Raw genomic sequence first — 22,886 nt, 5'->3', positions numbered from 1 at the left:
TTGCAACATTTAAAGTTAAATGATTTGCTAAGAGTCGATGTCAATTAATTTTAATATGTTAATAGATAGGTCTAAAAATGTACATATTGAGGGTCAGGTAAATAGTAACATTTGCATGTAATGTTATGCTGTTTTCTTTGTTTAAAGAGCTATACTTTTAAAGTCGTGACGTATTGTTTTGTGCTAGTTATTTTGATTGTTATCTCTTGCAGATTGGAAATGCCTGCATTTGCAGCGTTTCTCAATTTGCATGTGTTGTGAGGATTTGCAGCGTTTCTCAATTTGCATGTGTTGTGAGGATTTGCAGCGTTTCCCAATTTGCATGTGTTGTGAGGATTTGCAGCGTTTCTCAATTTGCATATGTTGTGAGCATTTGCAGCGTTTCTCAATTTGCATGTGTTGTGAGCATTTGCAGCGTTTCTCAATTTGCATGTGTTGTGAGGATTTGCAGCGTTTCTCAATTTGCATATGTTGTGAGCATTTGCAGCGTTTCTCAATTTGCATGTGTTGTGAGCATTTGCAGCGTTTCTCAATTTGCATGTGTTGTGAGCATTTGCAGCGTTTATTAATTTGCATGTGTTGTGAGCATTTGCAGCGCATGTGTTGTCAAAATGATGATGTTTTCTTGATTTGCTGGTGTTTTGTCTATTTGCATGTGTTTTCTGAAGTTGCAGCGCGTTGAGCTCTCACGACCACCGTACCTGGCTGTTTTTACATTGTATAAAATCTATTAATACACACGCGTTTGTAGGATTATATATGGACCAATCATAGAAAATAATTAGTCAAATATAGAAAAATAAAAAATAACATTAGTATGATGAACAACTTCTCAGCTATCATTTTTAACTACAGTATGTAATTATTAGCTTGCATATTGGTTGTTCATTAGTACTTAAGCACATATTAATTCTGTATTCTTCATGACCATATTCTGCATCCCATAATCCTAAACTTAAGAACTACAACGACTACCTTACAAGCTATTAATAAGCAGTAAATGAGGAGTTTATTGAAGTAAAAGTCATAGTTAGTAGTGAATATGTGTTTATCATTCTAAAGTGTTAAAAATAATTTAGGATACAAATGATTGGTTATTGTCCAGCAGTGTACTTAATGTGTTATTTTCTTCTGTATGTCACTATTCCCTGTATGTACATGTTTCAAACACTACTTTATTTGCTGTAGACAGAGGCAGAAGTGAATTCAGAGTTGAGAGTGAATGAGGCAGAAAGTTTCAGTGAGGCTTCAGAGGTAAAGATTATTTAGAGCATTGTCTATGATAAGATATTTATTTTAACAGACTAATCAGACTAATGTATAATAGAACAGAACAGAACAGAATAAAGGAGTATGTGAATGTGCAAGTATCCATTACTGTGTGCCATGTACTGTACATACAACACACATAAAATACAATCTGAAATATGTAAACAATAGTACCCTTATGAGGACATCTTTGTAACTTGTACTCAAAAAGGTGCTCATAAGTACCTTAGAATACCAATATGAAACGGAATGACTTTTGTACCATTTGACTTATATTTCACTGCTTGTTATACTCTGTATAATGGTGTATGTGACGAATAAAAATCTTGAATCTAATGTACAACTATGAAACTTTTTGGGGTAAATAAGGTACAAAGATGTCCTTTTAAGGGTACTGTCCCAGTGACAAGCTGTTGTATTTCTTTCTTTCTTTTTCTTTTTTCTCTCTTTCTTTCCTTCTGTTTTATAATCATATATAATAATATAATAATAAAGCATATTAAGCAAAAAGGTATGATTAAAAATAAAACCTGTCAATTAGACAAGGTTTAACTGAAAAAAAAACAGGTATAACACTAGACATTCCGCCCCCCCCCACTTTTGAAATGATGGCTACGCCCCTGGTAATCAAAGCCTGGTTTTGGAGATGACCAGCACAGAGACATCTTTAGGTCCACAGCTAAGAGACGATTGCCACGTTCCTATGGCATATAACATTGACCCTCTACACCGGGCTGAACACTCCATTCAATTTCCCTCAGGTGAGCTTTTCTATTTTCTTCATTAAAAGGTTGCTATAAAGTTGTTGTACTTTATTACTTCTAACAATAAGATCTGAATACTAATCCTGTAACATTTCAATTTCTGTTAGTTTGACATTCCTGCTATCAAGGAGTGGCGGTGTCTGTCTTATTGAGCAGTTTGAGACAGAGGGGTATGTGTACTAGATTCTGAACATCTCAGTTTGTTGTTTCTTTCTTGAAGTCTTTCTTGCCAATGGAAATAACTGACCAAACCGAGGCAACACAGCACAGATGAAAAATGCAATAAATCATCAGCATAGTCATAAGGCATCAATCAATCATGCCTTGTCATTGTTTTCATAATCACCTTAGTAAAATTCCCACATGGAAATACTTACATTTCTATTCTTGATAACCAACATCCAAACAGTTTAAATGAAATTAAAACATTTTAATTATGAATCTGCCTGTTTATTGTCAGTAACTAGAGTTGTCGTATTGGGGGGGTCAGCAAATTAAAATGTTTTCTTTCTTTTGAAAGGCAAGGCAGTGGCCAAAAGAATTCAAAGTGGCTTTACACTTTTTTTGCTGATATACACTGAAGATCAGGACCCGAAGTAATAGATTGGGACCCGACCCGGCTGACCATTTAAAATATAGACCCGAACCCGAAGACCTCTACTGCCTGCTCCAGGTCTGCAGCCTCCCCGCATTCGATCAGACCCGCATTCAAATGCAGTGTATTTTTGGACCCACAGGATGGCGCTCCCATTCTTTCGACGACACTTTTATTACGACTGTCTCTCACGCTTTACGGCAGTGGCTAACGTCCACATGGTCGCTAGTGTTGTGAGTCTGCCGGAGTTTTTATAAACGATCGGAATTGGTATTTAACTTCAAGTGCAGTCCAGACACATTAAAAACATGGGAAAGACTAAAAACAACAAATTCAAACGGCCATCGTTTTCTCCCGATGGTCTTTCAGCCACTCCTGTGAAACAGGCTGAAGAATCAGAAGATGAAGACTCTCCGGCGGCGGAGCTGCTCGATAAAGTAAGCTGACACCGCTGTGACAACTCCACAGACTTGTAGTAAATTATGTTTATGAATCTGAATATCTGAAAATACTGAGCTAAAAACAATATTGGCGTAACAGCTAAATGTGGCGTGTGTAATGTTTGTGTTAGCCCTTTCATTGATGGGACTTTGGCATGATGAATAAATGAAGCGAGTCAGCAGACCCGGGATTCAGATCTTCAACTCTGAACCAGCCTGTCTTCCAAAAAGGGGTTCAAATACATCTCTATTAGCACGTGACTGTCCTTCTGTATGTGTGTGTGTTTAGTTGCAGAGTCCATCAGCTGATGTGCGCGAGTACGCGTGCGCCAGTATCTCTCGTGTTGTACAGCAGAGTCAGACGATCCCAGGATTCCTCCAGAGAGATGCAGTCAGGAAAATAGGACCTTTACTGCTGGACCGCAGCCTGGCGGTCAGAGAGACTGCTGCTGGAGCACTCAGGTACACACACACACACTCTCAGATGACACTGAGATAGTTAACCTGAGCTGTAGGAGATATCCAACCTCCAAGGCAATTACAAACACACAGAAACTCTGTCACACAGACTCTGCATTTATTTCATAGATAAGCAGTAATTGTTAGGGGTGTGCAATGTTGACAGAAAATATCTTGTATTCTCTATATTTTCAGTTTTTTTCTCGATAAGGTAATTATAATATATTTTGCCGAGTGTTATTGAGCTGGTATCATAAGGACTGCTGTAGACATCTGACTCTTAAAGTTTTTGATGTTCTTCATATTCTGTGTGGTGGTCAGTTCACAGCAATGATAGAAATTAATATTTTCCAATAAGTTTAAATAGATTTTTACCTTTTATGGGCATTTTTTTGCCTTTTATAAAGCTATTTTTACTAAAAGTGTGCTTTTTTTGGGTTAAATTCTTACATTTGGTAAATCAATTAGCAGGGATGTGATTTTTCCGTATAAAGCCCAATTTATACTTCTGTGTCGGACCTACGCCGTAAAGGCCTTTCCACACTGAGCGTGAAAAAGCTAAACGTATTTCGGACGCGATGAGGCGCTGGAATAAAACAACAGCTTCATATGGATTTTTACATTTTAATGTCATTATTTCCCTCTGGACTAGTTTGTCTAATGAACAGCTTGGCATTTTTGCTGTCATTATTTCACAGCTCTCTGATATGAGACCCTTCTGTTTAAGGGTTTATTTCATAAAATGACCCTTAATTTTCATCCGTGTGTGTGCTGCAGGAATCTTAGCGCCTGCGGAGGACCTGAAGTGTGTGAGGACATGGTGAGACAGGATGCTCTGACGCCTCTGTCTGCTCTCCTGAGGGAGGTACGAGTGCTGGATCAATTCAATTCAAAAGCTTTATTGGCATGAGTCTTTAACTTGATTTTTTCAACATTTGAAAAATGATTAAAGGGGAGGTCACACTAGACTTTGAGCACAAAATATCTCGTCATGCTCTGTGGTGCTTTAAAAACATAAATTCAACCTAACTAATAATAATAAATCCAAAATGTACAAATGAAGAGTTCAGATGCAAAAGCCTCTAAGTATGTCTGACATTTTTCTTTAAAATTAGCATTTCTTTCTGGCTACTATGTACAGGTTTCTATGTAAGTACTGGTACTTCTGAATGGGTTGAGGCTGGGATTTTTGGGCATTTGAAGTGAAAGGCTTTTGCATTGGAACTCTTCAAATATACTCTGAACACTTTTCTGTAACACTGCAAACCTGTTGCTTTAAAGTTTGTGTTTTTAATTTCAGCTCATGCTGTGATCCATTAATCATTTATCGGTCTTAATTGGTATTCATTGATATGAATTTGCAAGGCAGAGTTCAGTTTGGAATAAAGTGAAATGTGAAACAACTCCACATGATTTTGTGCTTCTGGACTCCAGCATTTGAATGCATGTGAATGGAAGTCAATGGGATGAATTGTGTAGTGTGTAGTGTGACCACCCCTTAAAACAGTTTTTATTGCATTGATGGAAGGTCATTCTGTGTCAAATCAACCAAATTTCAGAGATTTTCCCGGCTCAAATTTTTGATTTTGCTAAACTATTTTCTGAAGAAAGATAAACATGTATAGTGATGATAGCTTAAATATTAAATGTCATGAGTTAATATTTACTAAGTAATCCAATATTTTGTAGAGGGGGGTCAAAATGGCATATCAGGTAAACAAAGATTGCTAAAGTCAACATATTTTACTAACAGGTCTACCAATCTCTGTGTAAAAGTAACATTGTGACGCTGCCATCTTTCTGAAGCCATTTTTAGCCCCTTGTAATTTGGCTCTGAATCTCAGGTGAAAATTGCCATTTTTCCAATTTTAACCCCCTCTCTACAAAATAGTGGATTACGTGGTAGATATTCATCCATGACATTTAATATTTTAGCTTTCATCACTATACAAGTCTGGCTTTCTTCAGAAAAAATATATTTGCAAAATCAAAAATTTGAGACCGGGACCTCTGGTTGAGTTGACACAGAATGACTCTGAAGGATATTTTTAGTCAGTCCAGTTAAATTAGCATGGCTATAGTTCTAATTCACTTGCAAATAGTCTTAAAAAACAACAGGATTGTTGGATCATGATTTTTTTTTTCCTGCCTGAAAAAATTCATATGTGATATGATATTTTCGCCATATCGCCCACCCATAGTGAGAGAGGAAAAATGTGAAAGCTTTTTTTGACAAGTGTCTCTTGTGTGTGTTTGTGGAGAGCAGTGCTGTTCTGGCTTTGATGTGAGCTCCTCTCCTACTGTGAAAGGACAGAAACACACTTTGGAAGATGTCGCCAATGAGGCTGTAAACTTACTTTGGAACCTCTGGTAAGATTGAACTCAAACTGACTTCAGGGTCGCTGGGAAACCCAATTAGCGATTAAGTGTGTTAACAAATGTTCCAAATGCCTTTGAGTGTCTTAAGTGTTTCCTGTGAACACTTGACAGCACATTATCATGCTTTATATTTAGCGACTAGTTTGCAGGATGAAGATTAGGCTAAAATATGAGACTAATCAGTTATCGCATTAAAAACAGTCATCAAAAACAAGGTTTGAAGAGTTGTTTTAAACTGTCAAAATGTGCTCAATCAGATGACATGGTTATATGTCTTGTATGATCTGTTTTTTCTGTCTGTTTTTCTGTGAATGTTTAGTGAGAGCAGCAGCACAGCTGTGTCAGTGTTTAACAAGACTGGACTTCTAGATGTTCTTCTACTCTGTCTACAGAGACACCCTCAGAATATGGAGCTGGCAATATCAGCAGGTGGCACTAGTTATAGACTAACACATATATACACTACCATTCATATGTTTGGGGTCAGCAAGTTTTTAATTTTTTAAAGGAAATGCTTATTTAACAAGGATGCATGAAATTGATCAAAATGATAAAGACCAGTATTTATTTCAGCAAACATTTAAAGGTGCCATAGAATGAAAAACTGTCTTTACCTTGGTATAGTTAAATAATAACAGTTCTGTACATAGTTTTCTCCTTCATATGTAAATCTCGTGATTAAAAAAGACCACTAAAAAACAGGCGAATCAGAACACAACACTGACTATGACGCAACAGTTGGGATCACTACGCCCCCAACATTTGCATAAACCCGCCCTTGTTCTAGGCCAACCGAATCATTAGAAGTTCTGCAGGTATTGTAAATAAACAAGCGCGGACAACAGCGGAAATGGCAGACCATGGCAATAAATGTTATGTTCCAGGCTGTGCAGGGGATGTGAAGTGCAGGGATGGGTTGGTGTCTTTATTCAGAAAGGCACGGAAAGCAAATAACGCGTTCTACTAAATTAACGCGAGCCACTAAAGGGACATGGTTAGCTCCTTGCTAGTTGTAGCCTGTTACAGTACATAAGATTTCACTTTCCACATAAACAGAGTAAGGAGAGATGAGGATGATGGCGAATGATTTACAGATGCTGAGCACCACTGACAAGCATCTGATCTTGTGAAATGTGTGGTAAGTGCTGCCGCTTCATAGTTTAAACATAGTTTGTGCGATCACGTCTCTTGAAAGTGAAACTATCGCTCAAAAGCAGTTTCAATGCCTCGCGTATTAATAACGGCTCCCTGATGCCCGCGTTTTATATACAGTATAATTACCCGGCGATATAACTGCGAGAGAAAGTATTTAAATATATATTTTCCTCCGTGCTTCCTTCTTGCTGATGAGCTGTACTGTGAAACAGCCAATCAGAGCAGAGCTCAACATTTAGCAGCACTGTGAAACAGCCAATCAGAGCAGAGCTCATTATTATTCATGACCCTGTCAAATAAGCCAATAACAGACCGTTTCATTCTAGGGAGAAATCCTAGGGTTGTAAATGGACATGTAAATTCGTCTCTGGAGATTTTTTGCCCTTACCTAAGCCACATACCTTCTATGTAGACATCAGAGAACAATTTAAAAATACTGTTTCAATGCATTCTATGGCACCTTTTAAACACGATCTGATTAATGTGAATCTTATCATTAGTCTTCTCCACTAGATGTCACCCTCTTATTAATGCTCAGGTAAGATTCTATAGCAGGGATGGGCAACTTCGGTCCTGGAGGGCCACTGTCCTGCAGAGTTTAGCTCCAACCCTAATCAAACACACCTGAACCAGCTAATCAAGGTCTTCAAGATCACTAAAGCTACAGGCAGGTGTGTTTGATTAGGGTTGGAGCTAAACTCTGCAGGACAGTGGCCCTCCAGGACCGAAGTTGCCCATCCCTGTTCTATAGTAATACTACGAAGCATTTGACATCACACATTTTGCCAAGTAAGACATGTTCCTGGATCAACATCTTTTGTTGAAGCACTGAACCCTGATCGTAAGCCTAAAACAGATATTTCCTGAAAAGTTATATCTCAATTCTGATTGGTTGATCAGGGCGCCCTGATTTCCACAATGAATGAATGGCTGATGGTGCCACGCACTGTTTGGTTTACTATACACAAACTAAAGCGCAGACGATGCTCGTGGTGTTTTAAGCTTCTGCCGTCTCTCTATGATGTATGAACACACAAATATCATCATACCAGCTGCTCTGAGAGTCATTTCATTAACATTTTACCATTTAATTTGCCATCATATCACATACACAGCAGCTGCAAATTCCTCACGGCAACCCTTCAAAGTAAAAGTTTAATTTAATGTGAAGAAACTGTCAGAAATATATTACTATTTAGCAGTCTTAAGACTCAATGTAACAACAACGCTACTACTAAATATTAATAAATCTTTATTTTTAAAGGAATAATCACATTTGCTTTCTTTTTAATTTTAACAGTAAACCTCTGTTGTGCTGCACTTTGTTTAATTTAAAACGGTTTAATTTTCATTTGATTAGGATAAATGAAATTAATGTTTTATACCTTCATCTGATTACCAGAAAAATTAAGAATATTTGATAGGGCCCTATTATTGTTTAAATAAGGACCCTATACAAAAAAGAATAGGTTTAAAATACAGGCTTGTGGCTTTTAATTTCTTTTTATTAATTCACCATTTGTAAACTGATGTTTACTGTTCATTATTTAGAAATATCAATAGCATTTGTATTAAAACTATATTCACTGAATGTAATCAAAAAATTGAGAATCGAATCAACAATTGAATCGAATCTAATCGAGAGCTTGCGAATCGAAATCAAATCGGGACATCTGAATTGATACCCAGCCCTAGTTTCTTGAGCACCAAATCAGGGAATGATAATTGAAGGATCACGTGACACTGAAGACTGGAGTATTGATGCTGAAAATTCAGCTTTACCTGAATTTTGCAATAAATTACATCTTAAAGTATTTTAAAATAGAAAACAGTCATTTCCGATTGTTATATTTGGCAGCTTTACCTTTTTTGTATATTTTTAGTCCAATAAATGCACCAATCCTTGGAGAATGTAAGAATGTTAATATACTTATTTCAAAATCATTAAAGAAACATTACCATTCCCAAGCTTTTAAACGGTTGTGTATATATAAACCCCCCGCCGATTTCTATTAATTTATTTTTTTTATTCCTTCCAAATAGACATGTGGATATTTATTTATAGATTTTCATACTCCATGTTTTTCATCCTCACACTCCTTTATTTGGGCACTATTTAGTGGTAATTGCTGTTGTTCGTTTGTTTGTCTGTTTTTCTGTGTAGCCCACTGCTTGCACACCGTAACAGAAGAGAACACAGAGCTCGTGTGCAGTGTGAATGCAGCGGTGTTTGGGGTCTTGGAAAACATTCTGTTGTCCACACACACCAGTATGGAATACACTCTACTGCGAACGCTGGCTACAGGTAAAAGAACGTATGACACAGGTCGTGTAGTAAAAACATTTACTAAATCTACTACATCCATCCTTAAATGTGTTTGCAACATGCCACCATCTCTCTCTCGCTCTCTCTCTATTTATCTATCTATATGTGTATATATATTATGTGTATATATATTATGTGTGTGTGTGTGTGTGTATATATATATATATATATATATATATATATATATATATATATATATATATATATATATATATATATATATATATATATATATATTTATTTATTTATTAATTATTAGGGCTATCAACATTAATGTGCTAACGCATGTGATCTAAAAATTGTAACGCGTTAATATTTTTTTACGCAAATTAATCGTTTGATAAGGTTTGACCCCAACTTCTTGCTGTCATCGCAGCACGGAGGGAAATCATTGCCTGCGTCCCGATGTGCACACTATCCATCCTAAATTCTATGTGATATTAGTAATTTTCAATACTATTTAGGGCAGATAGGGTGTATAGTATGCACATTGGGACGCAGGGATTGTGTGATTTATAAGGCGCCGGGCTCGACAAAAGTGAAGCGAACACACAGAGAGAGAGAGAGAGAGAGAGAGAGAGAGAGAGAGAGCAACAGTGCGTGAGAGATATGTATACTCATATGTGATATAAGGGTACAGCGAACCAGTGCTGCCAGGGTCGTGGTTTTCCCACACAATTGGGCTATTTTGAAAGTACAGTCACGAGAAAATTACAGAGCCATGAGTTGCGTTTTTTTGGGCTACTTTTATAATGTACCGCGGCCGCCCAAAGTGTAGCCTATACACATGTGATCGCAAAAGGAAGTTATTACAAACACTCCATGTCAGCTGCTGGTGTTGGTCCACTGTGTTTTATCAAGGGCAGGGTCAATGCAGCTAGCTATCAGGAGATTTTGGAGCACTTCATGCTTCCATCTGCTGAAAAGCTTTATGGAGATGAAGATTTCATTTTTCAGCACGACCTGGCACCTGCTCACAGTGCCAAAACCACTGGTAAATGGTTTACTGACCATGGTATTACTGTGCTCAATTGGCCTGCCAACTCTCCTGACCTGAACCCCATAGAGAATCTGTGGGATATTGTTGAGAGACGCAAGACCCAACACTCTGGATGAGCTTAAGGCCGCTATCGAAGCATCCTGGGCCTCCATAACACCTCAGCAGTGCCACAGGCTGATTGCCTCCATGCCACGCCGCATTGAAGCAGTCATTTCTGCAAAAGGATTCCCGACCAAGTATTGAGTGCATAACTGAACATAATTATTTGAAGGTTGACTTTTTTTGTATTAAAAACACTTTTCTTTTATTGGTCGGATGAAATATGCTAGTTTTTTGAGATAGGAATTTTGGGTTTTCATGAGCTGTATGCCAAAATCATCAATATTAAAACAATAAAAGGCTTGAACTACTTCAGTTGTGTTGTAATGAATCTAAAATATATGAAAGTCTAATGTTTATCAGTACATTACAGAAAATAATGAACTTTATCACAATATGCTAATTTTTTGAAAAGGACCTGTATATATATGTATGTATATAGTTTATATACGTTTAGGGTTAATCCTAACTCCCATTTTTACAAATTTAAAAAAAAATTATGTTTTGTTATCATGTTTTTATTGTTTTGTGTTAGTTAGCTGTTTTTTAATGTTATTTTTTAACCTTGTCAAAGTAACCCAACTGCAGTTTGATTGAGATTAAAGGGGTCATATGATGCGATTTCAAGTTTTCCTTTCTCTTTGCAGTGTTACAAGCTGTTCGTGTGCATAGATGAGATCCCTAAAGTTGCAAAGACTAAAGTCTCAAACCCAAAGAGATATTCTTTATAAAAGTTAAGACTCGTCCACGCCCCCCTAAAACGGCTCATTCAAACAATCCCCCACATGTCTACATCACGATGTGGAAATATTAGCATAATGCCACCCAAATGTTCACGCAAAGAAAGACGGCGTGGTTTCAGTAACCGCAGTAGTGTTGATGCTGCCATGTCAGGGAGACGCTGTGTGTTTCTATACGAAAGCAAAAGCACTTTATTTGTTCTTCTGAAAATAGTTGCAATTAGGAATCATTGGTTAAGATTTGTTTACAACACAACAGCACAATCTAAATGTTCAAATTGTGCAACGCCTTTTATGGACGACAGTTTTGTGAACCTAGTAGAGTACAACGCTGGCTGTGCATGAAGGCTATTTATAAAAAAAAAAGTGTCAATTCTGACTTTGCTATGACAATCTGGCGCTTCTGAATCAGCGACTGTAAGTATGTTTTGTTATTAGTTCAAGTATTTGCTATTGACTGTTCAAATGCGGAGTTTTGCATGTGTGTGAGTGGAACAGGGTCACATCACAGCGGCGTGTACAGCCCGTCAGAAATCGTCTTAACTGCGGCTTGTGTGCAAATACATACGAGCATCATCACTGTGTTTGTCATGCAACTCTGTTCCCCTTTCGGGCTTGAACTGATGGTAAAACTAACTTGAAAGCTGAAGTTCGCGATTATGGTAAGGGGCGTTACATTTCCAACGCGTGCTTGTGGTGATCGGCCAATCACGGCAGCACAATGAAAAAACATGATTTTTGATAATTGTTAAAAACTGACTTATCTTTTTTTGCAAATGAACTCTTCATATAGCTAGGAAATTATAGTTTGCTAATTGAACTTGTACTATTTCCAAAGACTTGATATAGTGCTAATAATTAATGAGTGAATTTATCATTAATACAGCAATTATGCTTTGTGATTGGGTCATAGAGATTAACTGAATATTTGAATTAAATGTAAAGAATGTTGTTCGTCTTTCCTCTGTCGTTCAGGCTCTTTATGGAATCTGAAGAGCGGTCTGTCTTCAGCACAGCAGTCTCAGACGTTGACAGTGCTGGCCACCACTCTCTCACACAACCTCAGTCTGGATGCAGGAGATCTCATCCCAGAGCTGTGGCATGCGGAATCTGCCCGTCTGTCCAAAGAGACCACATCTGCAGCAGAGTCCGATCATACAGACGAACGGCCCGCAGGTCATGAGATGGAGGAGGACGTGAGAGATGAGAAGAAGAATGGAAGAAAGCCTAATGGACGAATGTCAAACACAAAAAATGACATCTCAGATCTGTTGCCTGTAAGTTTAAAGCTATTAAGTGATTTTTTTTTTTGCACATTTTAGAACATTTTAAATTTTGTGAAGATTTGTGTTAAAGAAAAAAGCAAATTCTGTGATTATTTACTCACTCTCATGTTGTTCAGGTTTGAAACAGTCAGTCATTTAGGTTTGAAACAACATGATGGTGAATAAACTATGATAGAATTTTTGGGTGCTTTATATAAAAACATTAACAACAAACAAAAATGAGCCACTTATGATAGGTTCACGTGCGTAAGGAGATCGTAGATGCATTTTTAAAGGCCGTCTCCACTATGCTACTTGACATGAAGGCTATGGCGTACCTCCTGCACTTTCTCTTTCCCCTTCAAACCATGTCAGCCCAGCTGATGACACATCTATCCCTCAGAGCCAGATGGTTCTCACTCTCTCTAAACACAGAGTGACTGTCCCCACTTACATATGAGTGTGCAGGGCTACTGTAACCTCTCTGAGCTCCTGTCTAACGAACCCATAGGGTGTCCTAAACATTGTCCTCTTTGAAAGTTCAGGGTGAGATTTGATCCAGAGCCTCTAATTTGTGGCCCAGTTTACATCTGGAACCAAAGCAAACCATGTTTAAAATCTCCATGTTGTTGTGAATGCTCTTAATCATTTCATTTTCTGTTTGACCCAAATGACAAATGACCCAAACAATTACTTCTGTGGTTTTGTTGTATGTCTGTGGGTTTTAAGAGAGACAGACTGGAGTTGCGGGAGGCCAAAGCACTGCTGTCAGCACAGCAGACGTCGCTGGAAATCATCGTCAACATGTGCTGCTCTGATGGTGAGTTTATAGTCAAGCAGGGAAGACCAGACTGTTATTGACCATCATCTGGATTTTCCTGCTAATGTGTGAAATTAGAGGAATGATTTCTGTGTTTGTATCAGAGAAGACGAGACTGAGATAATGTGACGGGATATTGACTGTGTGTGTGTGTGTATGTGTGTGTAGAGCCCTCAGATGATGAGTGGGAGGAGATGTCCAGCAGCGATGAGAGCGAGATGTGTGCTGATGGGATGTCAGACACTAATTCCAGCTTGTTGTCTCCTCTCTGTCTGTCTGCTGAACTTCACACAATCCTGCTCAACCACAACATACCTCAACAGGTAACACACATTATTACATAGTCAGCAAAACGTAGTGTCACAGTTTTTTTTATTATTATTCTGATGTTACAGACCCTGCTTGTTCAGTGGGGAGAACACAATTCTCACATGCTGTACTCCATGTCACTTTGGCATCTTTGTAAAACAGTCTAAAATGGGAGTGTTATGGGCATATTTTGGCAGTTAAATGAGGACACTGGGTTAGGCCTTGTGAAGGATTTGCCTTGTGCTTGCTGATGAAATAATCCTGAGTTAGTAGACTACTTTTCAGAAATCTGGGGTTACAAAAGATTCTTAATTCAAATACATGCTGTTGTTTTGACATTTTGATTCATCAAAGAATCCTGCAAAAGTGCATCATGGTTTCCACAAAAATATTAACATGCACAACTGTTTTCAATATTGATTAGGAGAAATGTTTATCCAGCAGCAAAAATATTAGAATGATTTCTGAGGGATCATGAAGTCTGGAGTAATGACTGCTAAACATTCAGTTTTGCCATCACAAAAATATATTACATTTTGAAATATATTAAAACACAAAACAGTTGTTTTAAATTGTTTGTCTGTGTGTTTTAAAGCATGATTTTACCAAAGGGAAGCACATGCGTTGTGATATAATGACAGCCTTAACATGATCAAGTTTTCAAGTGGATTATTATGAAATGGCATAATATTCTAGTCTGTAGAATAAGTAGGAAAAACAGCCAATATAATTCTAAGAGTAAAAGACAAGATGAAAAATTGTCATACAAAACTGAATTACAGTATGAATGCTTTCGATGAAAAAGCTAGTGGACCTCAGAGAAAATTCATAAAAAATGTATTCTATGACCCCTTCATACACAAAGATACAGTGCCCTCCAAAAGTATTGGAACAGTTGCCTCACAGGTCTTTCTAAGTGATCAGCTGTGTCCTGTTGCATTAATTCTTCAGATATTAGAAGCAGGGAATGTGTCGTATCAGTTATATCCATTACTTCTGCATTCTGAATCCTGCAATCGATGATGACGCACACAAACCAGGATGAAGATGAGGGAGCTGACTTTGAGAGAAAAGCAAGCAATTTGGATGCTAAAAGAAAAGAGGAAGTCAATTATAGCTATAGCAAAAACAAAGGGCATGGAGAAATCAAGAGTTTGGAAACCACCAGCAACCAACAACTACCTGATCGGCTGAGAAAACAACAGTAGTTGATGACAGACAAATCATAAAATCTGTGAAAATGAACCCTAAAAGACGTGTCTGTAAAATCACCAACAACTTCCAGAAAGCTGGGGTGATGCTCTGACAATCTACTGTCCTCAGGAGACTTTGACAGAATTACAGATGCTACACAGCAAGATGCAAACCTCTGACCAGCACCAAAAATAGAAAGGCAAGATTAGAGTTTGCAAAAAAGCACAAAGGTGAGCCAGAAGAGTTTTGGAACTGTGTTTATGGACCGATGAGACAAAGATGAACCTTTATCTAAGTGATGGGAAAGCAAAAGTGTGGAGAAAAAAAGGGAACTGCAAATGATCCCAAGCATACAGCCTCATCTGTAAAGCATGATGGAGGTGATGTCATGGCATGGGCATGGATGGCTGCTTCTGGAACAGGCCCTCTCAACTTTACTGATGACTTAATGTATGATGACAGTAGCAGAATGAATTTGGAAGGGTACAAAACCATCTTGCCTACCAATATTCAAGAAAATGCCACCAGATTCATTGGGAAGTGCTTCATATTGCATCAGGACAGTGACCCAGAACACCCTGCCAGTTCAGTCAAGGAATTTATAAGTGCAAAGACATGGAACGTTTTAGTCAGTCTTGCCCAAGTCAATCTCCAGATTTAAATCCAATTGAACATGAATTTCACCAGCTGAAGAGGAGAGTAAAGGCAGAAACTCCCCAAAACAAGCAACAATTGGAATTGGCTGCATTAAAGGCTGGGAAAAGTATTTGAAAGGATGAGACCAAGAGTCTGGTGATGTCTATGGGTCACAGACTCACTGCTGTGATTGTGTGCAAGGGATCTGCTACTAAATAATAGCTTTTATATCTGCCTTGTGTTCAACTGTCCCAATACTTATGCTCACATCAATGAGTGGGATGAACTCTAAAAGTGCTGTTCTTTTTATTTGGTAAAACATGTATGTTTTGAAATGGCTAATAATAAAATGTGACATTCTGTAGTTTTGTCTCATATACATTTTTTTTTTTATCATATTTGCAAATGTCTTTACTTCACAGTCAACAGAGCAATTTTGTCTTTACTGTTCCAATACTCATGGAGGGGACTGTATGTCAAAGGTGCACTATTGGAATAATAATACTCAATACATAATCAAGTATTGTTTGTAATACATACTGTACACCTGTGTCATAGTGAAGTGTGTGTACTGAATTCACTTCACTGATTGATTTCTTGCAGGTCTTGAAGAAGGCAGAGTTCCCTAGGGCTGCTGCCCTTGATCTCTGTAGCAAGGATCCTACCTGGAAATACCTCTTGAAAAAGTAAAAAACACATTCATGATGTTTTGTTGTGTTTATACAGAGCTGTGAAAACCCAAATCTTATAGACTTTGATTCTTCTAGGATGCAGCGGGTGCAGTGTCGGGCATTGACATGTCTCCATAATATCCTTTCATCTATGGATACAGAATCTCTTGGTGGTGCTTCAGGGCTACAGGCAGTTGCTCAGCACCTCTCATCATTGGTCTTCAGCTCAGCAGGTAGATGTCTTGCCATTGCATAGGGCTGGATGATATTTTCACTTTCAATTTGGTCTTCCAATGATTATGAAGACAAGATAAATAGATCAGATATTTTGTAGCGCACTGTGGATTTACTTGAACTTGAATTATAGTTTAGCTTTATATATGTATATGTATATAGAAAGCTAAACTATAGTTCAAGTAAATCCATTGATAAAAAATAATTACAAATCAAATTATTTTTTTTTTATGGCATTATCAAGGAACTCTCTGACATTATGCAGAATCTGTCAGTTTTCTGATGAAAAGCGCTTTTAATGATTTTATTTCAATATTACGTATAGATTACACCTTTTTTGTGTTTTTCCACTGTGTGTAAAACAAAATTAATATCTTCTATGATTGTATATTAATTTCTAGAGGCATTAAAGGATGAGGAGTTCCTGGAGGCTGTGACCAGTGCTCTTCGCTCTCTATTACAGATCATGGCTACCAAAAACATCCCTCAGGTGAGAACCACATTCATTCTTTTTTTGCTGTATTGATACATTATTTCAAGCTTTACTTGTTATTTTTAACTTATGTGTTTTATTGGTTTTATCCTGCAGTGTATGACTCCAAACCAGCTAATGAGTTTTTGTGAGGCTGCCACCAGCTGTGAGCTGGTCAGCGTGAGAGTTAATGCTCTGGCCATTCTCGGTATCACAGGAAGCTCTCTTGCCAAAGAGAAAAACACAGCAGACACTCTACAGGTAATACTGACTGTGGCAGAATTGTTAGAATAATATTAATCATATGTATAGTGCCTTTTTTTATGCACCACAAAAAATATAACATTCAGAAATTATTGTATTTTACGTTGTAGAAAAGGGACAACATTTTTTTGATGTTCATTTTGTAATGTTAGACCTAATTAAACCTGTTAATTTTTTAGTTTTTCTCATTCTTTTTTATATATTAGAATATATCTATATTTTACTAAATTATAAGTGGTTACATTTATATCAAATTCTGTAATATTTTATGACTCAATACTATAATAGCAATATTTTATTTACAAATTAATTGTATAATAAAATGTATTTTGTTAACTTTTATTACACTGAACAAAATTATAAACGCAACATTTTTGTTTTTGCCCCCATTTTTCATGAGCTGAACTCAAAGATCTAAAACTCTTCTATGTACACACAAAGCCTATTTCTATTTCAAATATTGTTCACAATTGTGTCTAAATCTGTGTTAGTGAGCACTTCTCCTTTGCAGAGATAATCCATCCACCTCACAGGTGTGGCATATCAAGATGCTGATTAGACAGCATGATTATTGCACAGGTGTGCCTTAGGCTGGCCACAATAAAAGGCCACTCTAAAATGTGCAGTTTTATCACACGGCACAATGCCACAGATGTCGCAAGTTTTGAGGGAGCGTGCAATTGGCATGCTGACTGCAGGAATGTCCACCAGAGCTGTTGCCCGTGAATTGAATGTTAATTTCTCTACCATAAGCCGTCTCCAAAGGCGTTTCAGAGAATTTGGCAGTACATCCAACTGGCCTCACAACCGCAGCGGTTGTGAGGCCGGTTGGATGTACTGCCAAATTCTCTGAAACGAGCCAGGACCTCCACATCCAGCATCTTCACCTCCAAGATCAGTTGAGACCAGCCACCCGGACAGCTGCTGCAATTATCGGTTTGCATAACCAAAGAATTTCTGCACAAACTGTCAGAAACTGTCTCAGGGAAGCTCATTTGCATGCTTGTCGTCCTCATCGGGGTCTCAACCTGACTGCAGTTTGTCGTCGTAACCGACTCGAGTGGGCAAATGCTCACATTCGATGGCGTCTGGCACTTTGGAGATTTGTTCTCTTCACGGATGAATCCCGGTTTTCACTGTACAGGGCAGATGGCAGACAGCGTGTATGGCGTTGTGTAGTTGAGTGGTTTGCTGATGTCAACGTTGTGGATCAAATGGCCCATGGTGGCGGTGGGGTTATGGTATGGGCAGGCGTATGTTACGGACAACAAACACGGGTGCATTTTATTGATGGCATTTTGAATGCACAGAGATACTGTGACGAGATCCTGAGGCCCATTGTTGTGCCATTCATCCACAACCATCACCTCATGTTGCAGCATGATAATGCACGGCCACATGTTTCAAGGATCTGTACAAAATTCCTGGAAGCTGAAAACATCCCAGTTCTTGCATGGCCAGCATACTCACCGGACGTGTCACCCATTGAGCATGTTTGGGATTCTCTGAATCGGTGTATACAACAGCGTGTTCCAGTTCCTGCCAATATCCAACAACTTCGCACAGCCATTGATGAGGAGTGGACCAACATTCCACAGGCCACAAACAACAACCTGATCAACTCGAATGCGAAGGAGATGTTGCACTGTGTGAGTCAAATGGTGGTCACACCAGATACTGACTCGTTTTTGGACCACCCCCAATACAGTAAAACTGCACATTTTAGAATGGCCTTTTATTGTGGCCAGCCTAAGGCACCTTGATCTTGCATCTTGATATGCCACACCTGTGAGGTGGATGGATTATCTCTGCAAAGGAGAACTGCTCACTAAAGCCCTATTCGGACGGGACTAATTTTCTAAACTACGTTTGAGTTTCGATTCTTATCACCTGACGTCTGCGATTTTCATGTACCAGTTCAGACGGGACTAACATCGCCGTGTTTGTTACAGAGGTGGGAGGGTCTGTTTTGGACATCTGGGCGTTTCAGAGATCACGCACTCTGTATGCGTGCATTGCGTATAGTCATTCGGATTGATTACCATTAGTATAATCACACAAATACCATGGTGAAGCTAAATGGCTAATATAGCAAAACCATGTTAATGTGTGGTTACTTTACTTTTACTTTAGTTATTTATTTGTAGTAAATCCGTGTTTATTTTTCATAAAGGTACATATGTAATTAAAACATTATACAATTGAGTGCAGAAATGAACGCAAATAATTTTACCTGACACTGATATTACAATAGCCAGTCTTAACAGTTTACGTGATCTGGCTCTTGATTTTATTATTTATTTTGATTTGATTTTTTTTTCCCTTGGCCAATTATATCAAATGTGCGCACGGTAAGAGCATCTACGTTAATTCACGTTGGCCAAAACACACAAGGAAACGCGTTGTGAGAAAAAAATTCACCAGCAATTACAGACATCGCATTCGGACTGGATTAGTTTTCTCAGAGGATTACTGAGTTTGCTGAAAACAGTAGTTAATTTGCTCTGGAATTATTACAGAGGTTGTCTGAGAAAAACACAGACATGGCAGATTCGGACGGGATTAAAATCACCAAGTACGTCTGTGAAACACAAATTTCTCTAACGACCCCCTGTAAAACTAGTCCTGTCCGAATAGGGCTTAACACAGCTTTAAGCTCGATTCGGACGGTAATTGTTTCTCAGGGGGACGTAAGTGATTTTCACCATATACAGGGGGTAGTTGATGATTTAATTGCCGTCCGAATCCAGGACGTCTGTGTTTTTCTCTCACCACCCTCGTAAAAATCCCCGGCCGAATTACCTACTGTTTTTTGACAAACACCAAGGTTGTGTGGTAATCCGTCGGAATCCAAATCTCTGAGTTTACGAGAAGAAATCGATTCAAAATTCAGCGTTTAAACCCTTTTTTAACACTCCCGAACACCGTACGGTAACTGTTGTACTTCGGTGTAATTTGCATACATATTTATTTCTGAAATGCTGGAAAGTATTTAAAAGAACAACACTTCATAACTGCTCCACAACAGGAGTGAGAGTAGAAAGAGAAGAAAAGCACATAAACATTCGAAATGGGTCTTTATTAAGGCAGCGGCAGGTATGCAAAACAATTTTAAAATGTGTATTATAAACATAATAAAATTCCAGAATAAAATTCATTTTATTTACAGCACACAATCATGTGACTGGCCACGTGAGCAGCGCGTTCTCGGGTTCGCAGGATCACAGAACTCGCTCCTCCACTGTGAATAAATCACTGTCCGAATCCATGTTTTATCACTGAGGTTTCTTATCACTGAAATTCATTTTTACAGACGTCCATATGAGAAACAATTACCGTCCGAATCGGGCTTTAGACAGATTTGTGAACTTTGTGATCTCTTTTTGCAGTTGACTGGAAATGCATTACTGAATATCGCAATGAAGGACTCAAACCTGGTAGTGTGCGGGGAAGCACTGGATGCCCTCTTCGATGTGTTTGCGGATGGCGATGAAGCAGAGAAAGCTGGAAAAAATATTAACCTGCTTTCATCTCTTAAAGCACTTCAGCCAGGGTTTAGGGCTAAGGTTTGTTTAAAGCCAACAAGAAATATTACCACAGATACAAACACACTCATGCATCACATTCACACACCCAAACAGTAACATGAAATCAGAAACTCTAATGCCACATCTCACACCTCCAAATGCATGTTCAGGCTTGAGCTTAAGGTTGAAGCAAAACATTTTTTATCTTCTCTGAGATTGAGATCTGATGCATAAGCATTGTCTCACAGAAAGACTGTCTACAGAAAAGGGCACTCAAATCCAGCTGAACAGATCGGTCTTGGTTGGGTGATCTAAAATGTTCCACTTAAAACTGTGACGTACTTTTTAAGCTGCTTTTATAAATTCACAGTCTTACCATTCACAGCGCAGCCATTGCTAGATCGTCTGTATTCTAGTATGTTCTTAGGCCTTTAGATGGCAGGCTTTTCACAGTTTGGCCTTTTGTTCCACTACAGCTGCGAAAAGAAGGCAAAGGAAAATACAGCCCTGATCAGCTTTGTGTTCTGGACAACATAAGGATCAACCTGAAGAGATTCATCAGCTACTTGGAGAACCTGTCGAGAAAATGAGATTTCAGAGATCAGTAGCACAAATTCTCTGTAAACATCTCTCCTAGTTTTATTTAGCATTTTCTGTCCATACTCCTCTCTGGTTTTCTTTTGGTTTTATTGTAATGTGAGAGTGTTTATGTGCGGAAATTAAGAAAAGGAAAAAAGTTTGTAAAACCAAACATATATAAGTGCTTTAATTAAAGCATAACATATAATAATGGTCTCTTGTTGTTAAGTATTAGGATGAATCAGTAGTGTCTGTTTTTGACAATGTATACTCTATTGGCCATCAGATTTCAGCATTTAAACTGAAAAGTGTAAGTTAATTAAACAATGTCATCAAGTCTCATAAGATTCCCCTTTACCCCCTGAATATTCTGGTAAGAATTGCCCTTGTCCTCAGTGAGATCATCTGTAAAGCCCTAAACACACTGCACGATTTTTGGCAGTCCCAGACAAAAGATTGGCATCGTGAAGCAATCGTGGCCAATCAGAAATCGCTGCGATTGCTTCACGATGCCAGTCTTTCGTCTGCGACAGCCTAAAATCGTGCAGTGTATCTTGGGCTTTAGGCAGTGGTTTTCAAACCTGTCCTGGAGGAGCCCCTGCCCTGTCTCCCTAATCACACACACCCAATTTAGTGCTTGCAGTCTCTACTAATGAGCTGATGAGTGGAATCAGGTGTGTTAGATGAGGGAGACGTACAAAATGTGCAGTGCAGGGGGTCCTCCAGGACAGATTTGAAAACCCTTGACTTAAGTTAAATATAACGTAAGATCTACAAGACAATGTTTCTTTCTCTGTAGACAGGTTTATGAGGGATCTAATACAACTCCTAAACATCTGATAATCTACTGTTGCTGTGGGCCATATAATGCTACATCAAAGGGGTGTTGTTGTCATTCCGTTATTATAAACCAGTTGAGAGGGAAAACATAGCAATATAACAGTGATTATTAAGTAATCCCTGGGCACGGATTCATCATCATTTGAAGTCATTAGCATGCGTAGTAGAATATGTTTTTCTCCAATTGAATAAAGGAAAAAGCATTAAATATCTCTTGAAAATTAGATCAAATTAACCCAAAAGAGCTGTTCAGCATAAAATAAAACAAATAATTTAGTTCTCAATTACCAATCCTCACATTGTTCGAAACCTGAACGACTGGTTTTCTTCTGTGGAACACTATAGGATACAATCTCAGTCTCCATTTACATGCATTTTATAAAAAAAGAAGAAAGGAAAATGAATAGTGAATGAGGCTGTCTGTTCCTCATCTTTTTTATATTAGGTGTTTGTTCCTAACATCTTTTGAGTTTCACTGAAGATAGAAGTCATTCAGGTTTGAAATGGCATGAATTATGACAATTGTATTTTCTTGTTATTATTTTCTCTTTAAGTGGTAAAAAAGAAACACTGGTGGTCAGACCTGTCCCACAGTAATAATACTGTTTATATTCTATTCCGGACTCCTGTTCCCAGTAATCTAATTGCTGTCACTGCATTACAAAATAATCAAATTAGAAGACAACACTGAGACCCCACGAACTATAGGATTTATTGGATTAGCGCCACCTTTTTTACAGGGTACATCTGAAACATGACACAAGCGAGAGTTTCATATTACTACAATGTATCAAACCCGCTGGTGTTACGTAACAGACGCTGTAACGTGCTCTCTTGCGTAACGCTCGC

At 38.2% G+C, this 22,886-nt stretch overlaps 1 protein-coding gene across 1 annotated transcript; it reads left to right on the top strand.

The window, feature by feature from the left end:
• Window positions 1–1,764: 1,764 nt before the first annotated feature.
• LOC306880364 (HEAT repeat-containing protein 3-like) lies at window positions 1,765–21,538 on the top strand. The gene is made up of 17 exons (XM_079433860.1): window positions 1,765–2,030; window positions 2,141–2,203; window positions 2,554–3,065; window positions 3,358–3,530; window positions 4,305–4,392; window positions 5,794–5,897; window positions 6,226–6,335; window positions 9,226–9,366; window positions 12,202–12,503; window positions 13,221–13,311; window positions 13,480–13,634; window positions 16,054–16,136; window positions 16,218–16,354; window positions 16,757–16,845; window positions 16,945–17,088; window positions 20,481–20,657; window positions 21,095–21,538. The coding sequence occupies exons 3-17, from the start codon at window positions 2,937–2,939 to the stop codon at window positions 21,206–21,208; spliced, it is 2,037 nt and encodes a 678-aa protein (XP_079289986.1). The 5' UTR covers window positions 1,765–2,030; window positions 2,141–2,203; window positions 2,554–2,936; the 3' UTR covers window positions 21,209–21,538.
• Window positions 21,539–22,886: the final 1,348 nt, after the last annotated feature.

This window comes from Barbus barbus (assembly GCF_936440315.1).
Source record: "Barbus barbus genome assembly, chromosome: 2".
In the NCBI taxonomy this organism is placed as follows: Eukaryota; Metazoa; Chordata; class Actinopteri; order Cypriniformes; family Cyprinidae; genus Barbus; species Barbus barbus.
The sequence above is the reverse complement of the archived record's forward strand: the minus strand, read 5'-3'. Positions and strand labels throughout refer to the sequence as shown.

Excerpts from the sequence above, each read along its gene's own strand:
- LOC306880364 (XM_079433860.1), top strand. The coding sequence starts at position 2,937 with ATGGGAAAGACTAAAAACAACAAATTCAAACGGCCATCGTTTTCTCCC. Across the intron at positions 16,846-16,944 it reads CTACCAAAAACATCCCTCAG|TGTATGACTCCAAACCAGCT; the intron begins GTGAGAACCACA and ends TTTATCCTGCAG. Across the intron at positions 20,658-21,094 it reads AGCCAGGGTTTAGGGCTAAG|CTGCGAAAAGAAGGCAAAGG; the intron begins GTTTGTTTAAAG and ends GTTCCACTACAG.